A 16438-nucleotide genomic window follows, 5' to 3' on the forward strand; every position below is an offset into this window, starting at 1 on the left:
AAGCAGCTGAAAGAGGGGCTACCCTAAACTCTTTAGGCATTTTCACACAATGCAATTTATCCCTCTGAACTACTTTTCTACCCACAGGGGGAAAGATACTGTGCAGCTACTCTGCTGAGAGCAAAGCATCCAGGCACTAATTGAAAACGATGGCCAGGAGTTATTTTATTTCTCTCCAGTAGTGTCATGTCATGGCAAGATTCACTCTCTCTCTCATCATTTATTAAATGTTTTAGACTAATGTGGGATTAACTGAATGACATTAAGGAATTCATATTTAGAATTCATAACGAATGATACTGAGTTGACGGATGTTTTGAGTTATACAAGTTAAGAACTAACTGAACAAAAAAATAGAATCACAGAACAGAATCATAGAATTGTAGAGTTGGGAGGGACCCTGAGAGTCATCTCAACTAAAGCATTCTTCTATGGAAACATTTTTAAATTATCCTAATTATCTAACTAAGTGAGATAAACCTATTATCTATCAGGTTAGTCAAAATATGAGGTGCAATCTACTGCAAAGCTGTCCGGCACACTCCCCATTAAAATAAATGATAAACCAAACATGGCATTCCAATGGGAGTGTACAAAAAGGAACGTTCCAATGGGTAGTGCTAAGCTCTTATAATCGAAGAAAACTGTTTTGAATGTGTAGCATCCTATGCATATTGAGAGGTTATTAGCCCTGAGAATCTAGTTGTTTCAAATCAAATAATTGCTTTAAATCAGTGTTCATTAATTCAAAGAGTTTTATTCCCCCCAGACCTTACAATTCACGCTGTAAGGTTCTGATTCTTTTGACAACAATTTCCAAGAGTCATTTAAAGCACTATCAACATCATGATAGCTGGCTGAATACAGTAGTATTAACAGAGATTGTCACATAAGAAGTATTTTGAAAAAAGTTTAAAGAATCCCACTGAACCTGATACAATATTCTTTTTTCAGTAGTAATACAGTAACATGTTGTTTTACACATAAGTAACACATCAGACACAGGTTGGACCCATTGAAATGAATGACTAAATTAGTAAAGTCCACAATGGGCTACTCTGAACAACCACAAGTTACAGCATGTTTAATTGGGAGCCATGCATTAAAATTTTAAGACTTTTCACATTATTAATAGGTTTGTTTATATTAAACATGTTTTAACCCATATTTTGGGATCAGTAGGTCTGCTGTCATTAAACACATTTTAAACCATATTACTGGGATTGCAAACATTTTCTCTCAACTTGTCTGGAAATATTTCTGTATAGATTATTTGCATGCCATCTCTTAACATAAAGTTACTTGTGTGATTTACCGTAAGATGCTTCAGCTAGAAAGATAATTGTGGTGCTATTTCTAACAAGAGAATTAACTTTGTACATGATTAAGTACTGTCACCTGCCTGTTCGTTCATGTGCCATCACTGTTTGTCATGAGCAAACAAACAAATAGTTAATTACACCACTGTTTCTGGATTTCATTTCAGATGCAAAGTGACAATATCTATAGCCCATTTTTCTTCCAAGATGGAACCAAAGACAGGATACCCTTATCCAGCTACTAACCAGTCTCAGACTTGCTTATCTTCAGCAAGTCTTGTACATCTTCAAAATCATGCCCTAGGACCAAAACCACCATGTATCAACAATTAAAAACTGGATACCATGTGTTACCTGTCTCTAGTACAGATGATCATCACCAGTTATGACACTGCATTGGCAGACAAGCAATACTCCACGCTAACTGTTCATTTACTTACAACTTAACAGCATTTACAAACACACAAACTGCATTGATTTCTGTTCTGCCAGAACAAATGAAACAGGCTGTTAGGTAGATTAATATGGTGCAGTAGCAGCTAGGCCAAATTGTACCAAAAACTGGAGATTATTTCTAAACAGTTGCTTTCCATTTTCCATTTTACCTTTCGTCTGTCCAGCCAGCAATCAGGTCTCATTAATTCTGACGGTCTTTTTAAAAAGCTACTAATGCTGAACTTGTACCGATTAACATTCACCAAAAATCAAGGCTAGAGCCATGCATTGCAGGTGTTCCCAATCTTGAGAAGAAACAGTACTTTTTCTAAACAGTACTTTTTCTATCCCGCACTGACTTACATTAGGCAATACTGTTTTTTCAAAGCACACCTCTACCCAAACACTTTTTTCCAGTGGGAAAGCTACACACTTCTTCCTGAACTGTGCATGCTTTTTTCAAGCAGTGCACAGGGAGCAGCAATGAACTATTGCTGGATCTTCCAGTAGCAATGCAATATTAAACCGCTCTTGGTCAAATGTGAATCCTGAAGACAGAACAGGAAGCCAAGTGTCCATGAAGAGCGCCCACAACTAAGTTTCAAGTGGAGTAACAGAAAATAAAAGGAACCTCCATATAACATATTATTTGTCTGCTTGCTTCGTCAGAGAAGCCATTTTCTCCAGTAAAGAGGGCACGCAACCCAGTGTGGGAGAGCCAAACATGTTGGTATCATAGTGCTGCTTCTGGACAGAACTGCAAAAGCTGTACACACAGCTCTGTCACTTTCTCTAACATTAAGGACTATCCTGTGCTAAACACCAATTTGTGCAGACTTCCACTACCAATCCTAATTGATTTGGCACCAGCGACAATCTCATGGTCAGAATTTGGAAGAGGTGGAAGTATGAAGGAACAAGGAGAAGGAAAGGCAAAGCCTCTAACTCACGTGATTGAGAGGCTGATTGTCAAGATTAAAAAGACTTGCTGTAGTTTAATGTGAGCGAATATTAATTTTAAAGTGCTCACATGTGCACATTCTCTCTTTATATATATTCTGTGTTGCAGACAATGAGAATATTATCAGTTGCATTTCTATCAGCTGTGGTTTTTAAAAAAAATACTACAGCTTTAAGATGACTTCATGCATTTATTTCTGCTAAAAACAGAACTTTCAAAACAAGTTATTCTTTAAACTTAGGTAACCTAGGTTACAAAGTAATAAGAAATCGTTTTACACAGAACAGCGGGTCTGGTACATCTCCACAAAACACAAAATCTATATAGGAGTGTCCATGTTGTTGTTCTTCGGGCCTAAGCAGAACTTTCAGAACTGTCCTCAGATTCTCCCAAACCACAGCAGCACCCAAGGAAAAGCAGAAAGAAAAACAATTTATTAAGCTGTTTAAAATCTCCCCAGATCAGCATGTGACCCAGCAGGGAGAGGTTCAAAAAAAAGCACAGCCTTTATTTTTCTTCCTAACAACCTGGTTTGTTTCTACTCTTTCCCCCCTTCAAGACACATCCTTCACAGCTAGCAACTCTTTCAATCATTTACTTTGGATGTCTGCTTGAGAACAAATGATCTTGCTCATGCAGATGAGTTTGCCAGACTTGTGTGTACTTTCCAGTCTCAGGCTCTTTATTGTCCTTATGGAAACCTGACCCTTTGAAACAGATACCAAGAAAAGACCAGTGAGAGAGGGAGGAGATCACTCATAGGAGCAGGAAGACTTTTGTGTAGCAATAATAAAACTGTCAAAAAAAATGGCCATGATCAAACTGTTCCTCTGCTTTCACCTAAATCTGCATAGGTTGGAAAACCAGTTACACAAAGGCTTACGTTCATTTTTCTCCTCTTTTTAGAGGCAGCTCATTTTTAAAAAAGGAATTTTGCTGAACTGTCTACTACAATATGCAGTTTCCAAGTCCTATATTCTTGAACTGAATTAGATAAATGGGGTGGAAATCAACACTACTTCTACTCAGGGTAAATTGACTGAAGTTAGATATGACTAACTTATGACTAGTTTGGTTAATTTAAAAGTGTCTGCTCTGAGTAGGACTTGGCTGAAAAGAACCCATAGACTGCAACCCTAAGGGAGAAGATCCATAGGAAGATCTGCTAGATGCTTGGGGGTAAGGATCCAGTGGATTTCTGTCTGAACTGGGAGGCAGCCAGGCTACACCGCTGTAACTTCCCCAACCTCAGTTCAGCTGGGGGATACATTGGTTTGTCTCCCCACATACGGGCAGCCTGGTAAGCCCTGGAAAGGGGCCATGATTGGGGCAGGACCAGAGAGGGGAAACTCAAGAGCGAATACTAAGCACATTCAGTTTGGTCACGTGACCTGCCACCCCAGCAAAAAGTGGGGTGTAACCGAAACCCCATTTTAAAGGCTTCTTTTCCTTCTGCCAGGCTTAGCAGAAGTCCCACTCCTGAATGGAATTTGGTACTTTTCACTGGCTTGCTGTACACCAGCATCTTGTGCATTTGCTTCCAAAATGCAGTTTAGTTGAAAATAATTACTGCTAAAATAATATGAATTGAGAGGATGCCTTATACCTTATACTTATTATGTTTTTGTGTACCCGACCCTTAGACCATTTGCTATAGGTAGTGATAGATAGATGATAGATAGATAGATAGATAGATAGATAGATAGATAGATAGATGATAGATAGATAGATATAGATGATAGATATAGATAGATAGATAGATAGATGATATAGATAGATATAGATAGATAGATAGATAGATAGATAGATAGATAGATAGATAGATATAGATAGATAGATAGATAGATAGATAGATGATAGATAGATAGATGATAAAGCCAGCCAGCCAAATCAGACCATTGCTCCATCTAACTCAGTATGATCTTCCCTAATCGGCAGCAGCTACTTGGGGTTTTTATGCAATACTGTCTCTCAGACCTAACTGCAGGTTCCAAAGATTCAAGCTGGAACTTTTTCTGCTACAGCCTTGCCCCATGGATCCAACAATGCGATCTTATTTTAAATACTTCAAAATCTATATGCCACCTTTCTTCCTTACGGCAGATGTCTAAGGAGGCCAACAAGAAGAATTAACGACTACAATCCTTAATTTTTCTTAAGGAAAGGGAATGGAAAATCTGATGAGATGATGCTGTAAAATGCCCACACGGTCTTAAAACACAGGGCTGTTATTAACGTGCACTAGATCCATGCACCGACTTACTCTTTACTCCCTTGAACACTGTCATTTTCCCCAATAACTACCTGGTGTTTTTATATTGCTTACTGCACAACAGCTTCACATTCATTATCTCAGCATGCCTCACAAGTACCCTGCAAAGCAAGTCAGTTTCATTTCCATATTATGAGCCAAGGCTTGCTGAAGGTCACCAGACAAGTACAGGCTAAGGAAAGATTTTTCGCCCGGTTCCTGTGCTTCACAGTTCACTTTCTTAACCACCATGACATTTTACAATCGGTATGGCTGTCACAATAAACCATTGTTTATCGTGAAAAGAATGAACTGCATTAGACAGGTGGGATAGAAATTTCTATATAATTAAATATGTTTATGGGACTAGTAATGTTAAAATGATAGGGTCTGTTCAGGACAGATTAGTTGTGCATGACAAGACATGCGTTAATGGAACTTTCAGAACCAGGCATCCATGAGGTCCCATCTTGTCCTACATTCTAGAGGTATAGAAAGTATGCAGAGTCAGCCTACAATCAAGTGAATATATGAACTTAAAAAGTAGGGATGGGCAGACCTATGGCCCATAAATAGTTAAACATATCTACAAAATCATAGCTTTTTTTTAAAAAAAGTGCTCTTCATTATTCCAGAGAAGTTGTGGTGACAAAAATACTGAGTTTTAACGAGGGGATGAACCTGCCCCCCAACTCACACTTTTGCTGTTCCTAGTTCTATATGAAAGCATGAAACTACCTTATCAGCCCACTGTTACTGTCTCTATTGACTTGCAGTGACTCTTCAAGATCTCTCACCTCTGCAACCCCAAGGTCCTTTCTAACAGAGACTCTGGAACCTTTCCATTGTGAAACATGTAACAGAGTTACAACCATTCCCATACACTATCAAAAGTCTTTAAATACTATGCGTTTATTAGTGATATGCAAATTGCTTAATTGCATAAAGTTAAAGGTACACAATTATTTTAAAACTGACAATTTTCAGCATGACCCCACACTGTCAAACAAGGATATGGCCTTCAGATGAAGCACAAGGTATTAATTCTACCAGTTGTTGTTTTTTAAGCCCAAAGATTTGTCGCCGCCGCCACCTCCCCTTTCCCGGTAATTGTACTTACTTCAAAAAATATCTCTGGCCAGAAGGTGTCTTTGCCATCTCCCAACCTGGTGGTAGGGGCACATCATCAGGGATTTCAAAGGATGACTGGCGGAGATGTTGAGAAGAAGGTGCCGCTCCAGGAACTATGCCGGAAGGGGTAAGACCCCCTGGAGAAACGGTTCCCAACTGCAACGATGCTGGAGAGGAGTGGGCACGGACATGCTGAGGTGTCAGAGCTCCTGCTGTCCCTGCATCTGTGCTGGCCTGCAGAGTTAAACAATTCCTTAAGTCTGTGGTGTAGCCAGGTATGTCAGCAGCATGCTCGAGAACCCCCACTTTTCATCTAGAAACAGTTAATCTGCCCTAAGGACAGATGAACGCACAGGGCAATGAGGCTTCCAACACGTAGGGTAATAACCAAAGCTAATGTTGAAATGGGCATAAGACAAAAACTGAATTTTATTATTTCATACACAGGTTGTTTTTGTAAGTCTGTGACTGCAGATGCAGTATTGGAATTGGACCAATATATTTTGTGGTGGAGGAAGCTTTATAACCAGGTGAGGAACTTGGTGTCCAGCAACAACTGGAGTAATATAACTCCCATCAGCCCCCAAAAGTCCATCAGTTGAAGAGTCGCAGGCTTCTCATCCCTGCTTTATAAGAACGTTTCTACTGAATGGTTTTGTTTACATGTACATCTTTTAGAATTTTCAGGTATCCCTCATCTCTTTCTAATACCAAGTTCTTGCTTCTGTCTGCTCTGTACTCTACCACCGCCCCACCGCCTCCATTGCTGTCCCACATCTTTATCAAGGGCTTCAGAGACAGCTGTGAAAGCTGTTTAAATGGTCTTACAAAATGGGACAAATGAGGTCCACATTGCAAACAGTAATACATGTCTGGTTTTGCTAAAATGTGTTCCAGATGACAAAAGATTTTTTTGGGGGGGGGAGAAAGCATGATTTAAAGCAGGGCAGGGCAAATCACTCTTTTTCTCCAGACTAACTTTTCTCCTATTACTGTATCTCCAAGGCAGAACTTCTCAATGCTGCCATTTTAGAATACAGCTGGAGATACAATCCTCACATCCCTTCTGCAATGTGATAGGATTCTACTATAAGTTGAACAGAATGGTGTCTCTTAAACTGCCAAGATACACACACACAAAAACAACAACAGAGGGCGAGCCAATGAAGTCGTACCCACTGAAATCCACACACTTCATTAACTATCAATTCCAATCGGTTGACACTGAGCATGACTAAGGTGGATATTGCCCAGAATGGTATTCAGTGGTCATTGCGTGTTGTTAAGGAACTTTGCATTGCATTGCAGGCGGGCTGGACAAGATGACACCTGAGGTCCCTTTCAACTCTACAATTCTATGATTCTATTATTTAGGACATTGGCTGCAGCTTGGGAAACTGGAGACTGGAGTAGAACAGGTAAAAAATATGGATGATTAGTTTGGGCCGGGCTTCTAGTATTTCAGCCAGGCCTGATCAATTCTGAAGTTTCCTACTGAATCACAGGCTGATGTTGCAGATCCCTAATCCCTTCTGCACCTTAGGAAGGCTATGAATCCTGAATTTGCACAACTCATGAGAGTTTATTAACCTAGGCCCCAGCCTTAGACTGTAATCCACACCCAGCAACTGCCAAGTCCTTTACCATCAGCCTAAGTAATTCTCAGTTTGTGTTAATATGCTGAATTACTGTCCACCAAGATCTGAACACATAGTCATGAAGCTTTTGACAACCACAGACACCTAGACACACAGATAGCTTTTATGCATTTATATAGATGTATATCTGCAGAGCTTTAAGGCCCAAGGCATGGAATTAAGTACGCAGTTCAATGTGAAACTGTTTAGGCAAGTATTTTAGCCTTTTGTATTCAAGCAGCACACATGGATTACACTATACAGCTATCTCCATATGGGAGGCAGCTCAAACGCAGATTAATGCCAGTTTGCAAATAAGTAAACCATGATAAAAACCACTCTCGTACTTGAAGCTAAAGATGGTTTCGGTACATAGCTAATAACTTTTCTTCTGCAATTGTCAAGGGAGTTTGAGATATTGGACCTACATGGAAAGTATGTGATAAGCCTGTACTACGTTAAAGTTCAAAGGCAGCAAAGCAATCATCTCTACTTGCAACTCTACAACTTCAAGTCTAGGCTTTTTTCCATTTAATATCTGTCAAGTGAATTAATGTTTGGGTAAGAGCTGTATGCCAAGGTTCAAGCAGACTTTTTTTTTAAGCCACACATAAAGCCAAGCCCCTTTTTAAGAGAGGTTTAATAATGGAAAAGCTGACATAATTGGTCACAGAAATATCAGAAGCAGTTGCAAAATAGTCACTTCTGCTGGCTGAATAGATGACAATAGCTTATGATGAAGATTCAAAATATATTTCTCATATAAAAAATATTTAAGAAAAAGAACCAATTCCAACTCTCAAAAAAACACACAAAAAAACACACAGGTTTTAACTTCCATCTTGTCTGTTCTAATATTTAAATAATTATCCATAGGCTGAACTTATTCAGAACCCAACATCTCCTTTTCAGACAGCTTTTCTCTGAAAGTGCTTATGGTCTGCAAGACTATGGCCTCAACACCTGGATTCAAGCTTCAAGACAGCAAACACTCCACATTACAGACATCAAAGTGTCAACAGTACAATGGCAATACATCCAAGCCCTGACATTAGGAAGGTTCATGCTAATGTCATAGGAATATGCTGCAATCTAATGTTCTTAAGGCACAAAACTGACACAGTTCTACATTTAGAAGTTTTGGGACACTCACACAACTCCCCCCCCCCCTCAGTACACTAATCAATAGCAATTACAAGATCAATGTCCATTTGCTTTTCTGAGTGATTATTTTCCAATATCATTTCAGAGGCTTTAAGCCTTCTTCTTGCAGCAAAGGCAAGAACTCTGCTTAGGCGACAGCTAAAAATATTGGTGTGGCGAAAACAGGCCTTGGAATGATATGGGGGGGGGGTGCCTTATCTAGAAAGCGCAAAATTCAAGGCTTCCATAGCTCCAACTCCTTCTCCTAGCTCAGAGAGAAATGACAGACTTTCCACAATCCTGGGAAGAGGGAATGGGGGGATAAGTGTGGTGTGGTGATTAGGGGAGTCCATCAGGACCCGGAAGACCAGGGTTCAAATCCTCCCTCAGCCATGAAGTTCAGGGGGTAACCTTTGGCCAGTTACTTGTCTCTTAACCCAACTTACTTCACAGGGGCAGGGGGGAAATGAGGAGGAAAGAACCATCTGCACAACCTTGAATTCCATGGAGAAAATGTGTGCTATAAATGTAACAGTAAATATAAATCATTAAAAAGACAAAGTGCAGGGAATGCAATATGAAAGTGGGCAAGACAGGGGAGTTAAAGCCCCCTCCCCTACAAATTCCCTTAAGTTAAGGAATAGCAAAAAAAAGGAGTTGCCGCAAGCATCTTAGAAGGCCTTAGAGCAGGGGTCAGCAATCTTTTTCAGCCGTGGGCCGGTCCACCATCCCTCAGACCATGTGGTGGGCCAGACTATATTGGGGGGGGGGGATGAACAAATTCCTATGCCCCAGAAATAACCCAGAGATGCATTCTAAATAAAAGGACACATTCTACTCATGTAAAAACACGCTGATTCCCAGACCGTCTGTGGGCCGGATTAAGAAGGTGATTGGGCCAAATCCGGCCCACAGGCCTTAGGTTGCCTACCCCTGTCTTAAAGGATGGCATAGTTCCTCCCTATTGGGATAAGGATTAAAGGTAGCTCAAAGGAAGGGATAGGAGAGAACTTCTGCCATCACTCCCACCTCCCCCATTCACAAACAAGTGGCCAGGAAAACAAGCAAACAAAAAAAACAGATTAGAGGTGAAGAAGAGGGAAGCTGGCCTGAACAGCTCCATCCAGGGATTTATGAGAGTGTAAAATCGGAAGGTAGGTCAACACTTCTTCACAAGCAAAGACAAAATGGAGGGGTGTGAAGGGGCATTTCTACTACTGCAGAAGCAGGTCTATAATAGGCAAAAGTGAAAATTTTCCTCATAATGAAGAACTCTGGAAGAGGAATGGAGGTGGGATAAAGAGGATAATTATATGCTGGGAAGTGCTGTGGAGAGGAAGGGGGCCACCACCGAAAGGACTTCAGAGCGTAAAAAGAGGTTTCCGAGCTCTTCTAGAAAGGAAATTATCTTCCATCTCCTAACGCAAGGGACGGAGAGAAGGAAGTTTAAGCACTGCCGAACCACTGCACATCATTCTCCTAAATCCAACACTGTCTACTTGAAAATTTAGGATCATTAACAACTGCACTCCACCACCACAAGCTCAGAAGAACTGTGGAGGAAAGGCAAATGAAAAAAATGATCACTTTATAACAAGAACCAAAAGCAAGGGAACAATATCCACCTATATAAGCACCAAGGCCAAGCACAGATTCAAGAGGAAGATGAAAGTTGCATTTTGTGCTGCAGAAACCCAAGAAGGGGACTGAAGTTTAGGATCCCAAAATGAAAGCAGAAGTGCAGGGGAGAAAGCAAGATTCTACCCTATCTTTCCTCCTCCTCTCACAAAAGTGTCAAACTAAAACTGGGGAAATCCAGGTTCAAACCCCCACTTGGAAATGACACTCTCACTGCCCAAACCTGGTCAAGTTACTGGCTTGGTCCTTGCCTAATATTAACCCATGGCTTAAACAAACTCGGGTTTCTTTGAATGTGCATGTTCAGCAGGTTAACCATCATTTGATTTCTAACAGCGAACAAAGCTGTGGTTGGCTTACCTTTTAACCCATGTTTGAACCCAACCACCATGGTTTGTTTGGCCAGCCCACGCCAGACACTCATGATGCTACACTGGCATGTGGAAACAGCCGCTGGAAAACAAGCTCTTCTGGGCTCCTTTGGGAGGAAGAGCAGGATATAAATTTAATAGCTAAAATACAAACCAAGCTTTGGAGGACAAGCAATGGTTTGTCTGTGAGAGGACTCACATTTGGCTGTACAAACCGTGCTTTAGCAATTATGTGCAAACTGTAATCACTCTCTTTTGGCTTAACTACTTCACTAGGTTGATGCAAGGAAAATGTTGTGGTTGGGTAGAAAACCATGTATGCCATCTTGAGTTCCTTGGAGTGTAACAAAGTAATACAGTGGTACCTCTGGTTACGAACTTAATTTGTTCTGAAGGTCCGTTCTTAACCTAAAACCGTTCTTAACCTGAGGTACCACTTTAGCTAATGGGGCCTCCTGCTGCTGCCATGCCACAATTTCTGTTCTCATCCTGGGGCAAAGTTCTTAACCCGAGGTACTACTTCCGGGTTAGCGGAGTCTGTAACCCGAAGTGTTTGTAACTCGAGGTACCACTGTAAATCCCTACAAGAAGCCACAGGCTTCTAGCATAATTATGAGACAAATTCTTCTCCTCTTTCCTGAAAAACTAGGAACGGGTGTTGAATACCTCAGACAACTGCAAGGAAACAGAAAACTATGAAGTGCTTTTCATGTAATAAATAAATAAATCAGTAACTGAAAGAATACACACACAAACTCTGTGTGTATGTAGGCAACTTCCCAACTAGCAAAATAGTCATAGGCGGGTATTTACGTCTTTAAGTGTCAGATACACAGGATCAAGCTGCCTGGAAGTCACACCCTCTGACCTGGAAACCCTTTTCCTCAAGGCTGCCTCACCCACAGCATTTTTGTACACTCAAGTAGGAAAAGCAAACACCTGGATATACGGTTGCACATGGGAAGCATACAAATGTTCGTTTTGCTACAGAAGCGCCGTCTCTTCAAACCTTCTTAAGCAGGCCCTGAAAACCTATTTGTTTACTGTGGCTTTATGGTAATGAGATTGTGAAATATGTGGCGCTAGTTTACTGTGGCTGTACTGTAGTTTTAAGGTTTTACTGGGGACGATGACTGTAGTTGTAAGACCACTTACTGTGTACTTTTGTCTACTTGCTACTTTCATTTATTAATTTTGCTGTGTATGCTTTACAAATTATTGTTCTATATCTGTTGGGTGGACCCATGTACCTTGTACGTTGCCTAGTGAGTTTATTTTTTAAAAAAGCAAGATACAAATCTAATAAATCAATACATACCTGCACCCATCTATTTAGCAATATATGGCAGCTTCCTAATGTGTACACATGGCAAAAATCCAGGTAAACATCATGCAAGTGTTCAGTTCTGAATAACCCCTCCCCCACACACAAGAAATACAAGAAAAGTGTGTGTAAAGGCTGTCATCAGCCATGAAGAGGAGGCAAGGCTACACTTGTTTTTACCTGAAAAGCAGTATGTAACTGCATCTGCCCATGATTCTTCTCCTGACATCCTTAACTCTGGTTTTCCTTTCCTCCCTTTATTTACCCTGTTGTGTCATCCTCTGTCAGCATTTAGACTGCAAGCTCCTTGGGGCAAAGACCTGCCTTTTTTCATCCATCTTACCCAACGAAACATCACTTGCAAATGTTAGATGATGATGATGATGATGATGAAGAGGATCACAGGTGGCAAGAAACAATGATTTATTTATTTTTTAATCATACTCCTACCAGTATGGTGCAAGACAATCTGCACTGAACTCTGAAACACAGTATATCATTAACTTTGATTCATGATTTCGTACACCCCAATGAAACACAGAACTCGGGTCATGGGCAAGGTTTCTCTACCCCCTTCCCTTCAGGTAGCTTGACCCTACTGAAACTGAGATTTACTTCTGAGTAGACCCCTAACAGTGTTACACTGTAACAAAAAAACTTTTCCCTATCTGGAGTTCATGGTGAGGTGCGAAGAAGGGGGAGAGAGAGAGAGAGAGAGAGGGAGAAAGAGAGCATGTTGCTACTATTGTTCTTAACCACTTTATTCTTAAAATACAGCCTTTTCCATGCAGCCCATTCAAAGGCAGCCGACAAAAGTTTATGGAAAGTGAGATTGGGGGGTGGGGTGTTTCAAGAAGTGCTGTGTGAGCAGAAGACAGTCCTTTCTCTACAAATAAATATAGATAATACAGCTTTTAATCCTACCCATGTTTGCTCGCTTTTAAATGATTCCCACCCATTCCCCGCCGCTGTTTTTAAGACAGATTTTTGTAAGCCGCCTTGAGTCCTTTTGGGGGGGGGGAGGGAAAGGCGGGGCACAAACAAATCAAACTATTAATAAATGAAAACAAGAACTTTTAAGAATATCATAATTAACCCCCCCCCCAAAAAAAAAACCACCCACACCCAAACAGGAAAGTTTCTCTCTCTCCCACCCCCAACCTCGCTCACCTGGCGGGAGTGGGCCTTGGGCTCGGGCGGCTTGAAGAAAGAGTCGGGCAGCTTCCGGAGCCTCATGGGCAGCGTGTGGGGGACGTTGGCGCCCTTGGGGTTCATGACGGCGTTGAAGAGAGCCTCCAGGTCCGTCTCCGAGTCGCCGCGGACGTGCACGATCTGGTGGCCGGCCGGGGGTGGGCCGGAGACGGCGGCACCGCCGCCGGGCTGCTGAGGCGGCGGCGCCTGAGGAGGGGGCTGCCCCGAAGAATTGGGGGGCGGAGGAGGCTGCTGCTGCCCCGGTTGCTGGGAGGCCGACTGCGGGGGCTGCCCGGCGGCGTCCATGGCGGCGGCGGCGGGCTCCCGTCCCCCCCGACTCCCCTCTCGCTCGGTCGGTCTCTTCCCTCAAGCGGCCGCAGCTCCGCGCTCTCCGTCCCGCATCCCCCGCCGCCGGTTCTGGCTGCCCGCCCGCCCGCCTCCTCCTCCTCCTCCTTTAAAAAGTTCCTGCGAGTTTGAGCCTCCTCCACACGCAGAAGCGCGACGCAGCCCCTCAAACCAACACGGCGAGGAGGAGGAGAAGGAGAAGGAGAACTTTTTATATATATCTCTATATATGTTTCGGAGGAATCTCGTCCCGCGCGCCGCCGCCGGATCCGCGCACAAACACCGCCAAACAAAAGTTCTGAGACGCGCCCGCCCGAGCCAGCTCCGCCCAGCGAGAGCCCGCCCGCGCCGAATCCGGCGGGACTTTAACGCAGCCCAGCCGTCGAGGGTGGAGGGATGGATCCTCCTCCTCCTCCTCCTCCCGCTGCTGGACTTCTCGCGCCCGGCCGCGCTGGATTTTAGAGAGAGGGCATTCTTTCTCCCCCCCGCCCCTTCCAGTTTTTTCTCTTCTTCCCCGCCCTCACTCCACTTTTTACTCTACGTCTCCCCCCACCCGCACAAACACACAGCACCCCCGGCGTGGTCGGTGCGTTTTCTCGGTTTCCCGCGCCCGCCCGCGCGGCTGTTTCCCGTCGCGAATGTTGTCCGGCAACCGCGGGTTTTTACAGGACTTCGCTTTAAAAGAAAGAGGTTTTCCATCCCTCCCACGGAGACGGGGAGGAGGGGAAGTTGGGGGTGGTTGGGTTTCCCCCTCCCTCTCCCGCACCAGAACGGGTGAGGGGGATGGATGAGGGAAGGAAACGAGACCCTAATCACAGCACAGGCTCCAAACCCCACACTTTTGTGGGGGGAGTGAGAAATCAGGGCGCCCCTTCTTCCCTTGACAGCGGTGCAAGCTGCTGCAACGCCTCCCCGTCTCCCAAAATGGGCTGCAGAAAAAGGCCAGAGCTCTTCTTACTTTAGCCCCCACCAGAACCAGAGTCACAAGCACACACACACACACACACTCCTTGACACGGGAGCTGGTGGGGGGGGGACAAGTGCAAGGGAAAGTTTCAGCCCACACGCAGACAGCACTGCAAGCCTCTTGTCTCCTGCGACGGTCCGAAACTTCAGGTGCATCTGTTTTCGCTTTGGTTTCTTTCTTTTTCTGATAGCAGAGATTGAAGCCCTTCGGACCAAAGGCAGATGGCCAGAGGCGAAGAAAGAGCCCTAGGCTCTTGTGCGTTTGTGTTTGGTTAAAAACAAGGTTCTGGTGCAGTCCGATTTAAAAAAAAAAACACAAGTTAGAAAAGGTAAAATAGTATGCCACTAAGTTTTTTCTTTTCTTTTAGAGTAGACCCCCTGAAATTAATGAGTGTAATTTAAGTTGGGTCTGTTAACGTCAATGGATCTACTCTGAGTAAAACTTAGCTTTAAGCAAAGTGGTACTGTACTTCAAGTTAACAGATACTTGTACTACACTTGACTACACAGGCATTTGCTCACAAATCCATCGCATTACAAATATGGCAATTATAAATATGACGTTATGAATCAGCTTTGATTTATACAAAGTGATTTTTTTAAATGGTCCACTGAAACGCCTGTAATTTTCAAGTAGTCTGCAGGGGGCAGGAGTGTGAGAACCTCTGCTGCATTCTTGTCTAATTTACTGCCTGTAGTCCAAAATTTAGAATATGAAGCTGTGGTATACTTCAGACCATCTAGCTCAGAGTACTCTCTATTGGCAGTAACTCTCTTGGGTTTCAAATGGGGCATTTCCAGTCCCAGCCGGAGATTATGGGGATACAGCCGGAGACTTTATTATTTATAAATAATAAACAATGCATCCATAAAATGACTGGCTACTTGAGAAGCATTTTAGACAACATAGGCTTTCTGCAGCCAAAGCAGCAACAGGCTGTAGAAGCTGTATAACCTGCAAGCTATATTAAACTGATCGCATCCGAAGACTTGGGAATCTGCCATGTCATCACATGCAAATACATTGCAACTGGAGAGTGATGAGCTATTGATCAGAGAGGCCTGCTACAATCAGAAGATTTTTTATCTATGTCATTTTTAAGTTGTGATTGATATGAATGCTGCATTCTTAGTTTTAGATTTTATGATTTATGTGGAAATTGTTTTCTATTTGGTTGTGTACTTTTTGATGTGTTTTATCTATTGCTTATGACTTTTGTTATGTTGGTAATTATGTAAATCTTGAGCATTGTTTTAACTATGGAAAGGCGGCATACAAATAAAATGATGATGATGTGAGTCCCTCCTAGTTGGGTGACATCAAGCCACTTACCCCACTCCTGGGCAATTATATCTTGCAAATAAAACATATTTGCAATTAATTATAAAATGGGGTTACGAAACCATCTGAACTCGCTCTTGGCCATCAATAGTGTCAGCAAAGCCATACAAGAAATCTTCCAAAAGGAAATTCCCATTGTTTACAAGCAAATGGCGAAAAGTTTCTTTAAGGAGTGTGGGTGGGAGGAGAAACTGCCTGAGAAGTAGGTCACAAACTAAAGCACCAAAATAAAGTTGTAATAAAAGAAGTACCATTGAAATCAGTGGAGCTTACTTCAGCATATAAACATTGTGAGTTACTACAGGCTATCCTGCCTTCAGTGTCCTTAAAGGGAGGGGTCTTTTCATACAGAGAAACAATACTAAATAGTTTTAAGAAAATTAC

At 42.6% G+C, this 16438-nt stretch overlaps 1 protein-coding gene across 8 annotated transcripts in view; it reads right to left on the minus strand.

Annotated features, from left to right (window-relative positions):
* YAP1 (Yes1 associated transcriptional regulator) overlaps positions 1–14192 on the minus strand; it is an 82111-nt gene extending 67919 nt beyond the window's left edge. For 2 of the 8 annotated variants that reach the window (XM_083736885.1, XM_083736883.1), the window contains exons 1-2: positions 13381–14192; positions 6087–6331 (exon numbers count right to left, since the gene is read on the minus strand). In XM_083736885.1, coding sequence (XP_083593011.1) covers positions 6087–6331; positions 13381–13707 — 572 coding nt within the window. In that variant the 5' untranslated portion in view covers positions 13708–14192. The remainder of the gene's footprint in view (positions 1–6086; positions 6332–13380) is intronic. The other 6 variants (XM_083736881.1, XM_083736879.1, XM_083736886.1 and 3 more) reach the window with 5 other exon arrangements.
* Between the last annotated feature and the right edge of the window lie 2246 nt (positions 14193–16438).

The sequence above is a fragment of the Podarcis gaigeae genome (genome assembly GCF_964106915.1).
Source record: "Podarcis gaigeae genome assembly, chromosome: 4".
NCBI lineage: Eukaryota > Metazoa > Chordata > Lepidosauria > Squamata > Lacertidae > Podarcis > Podarcis gaigeae.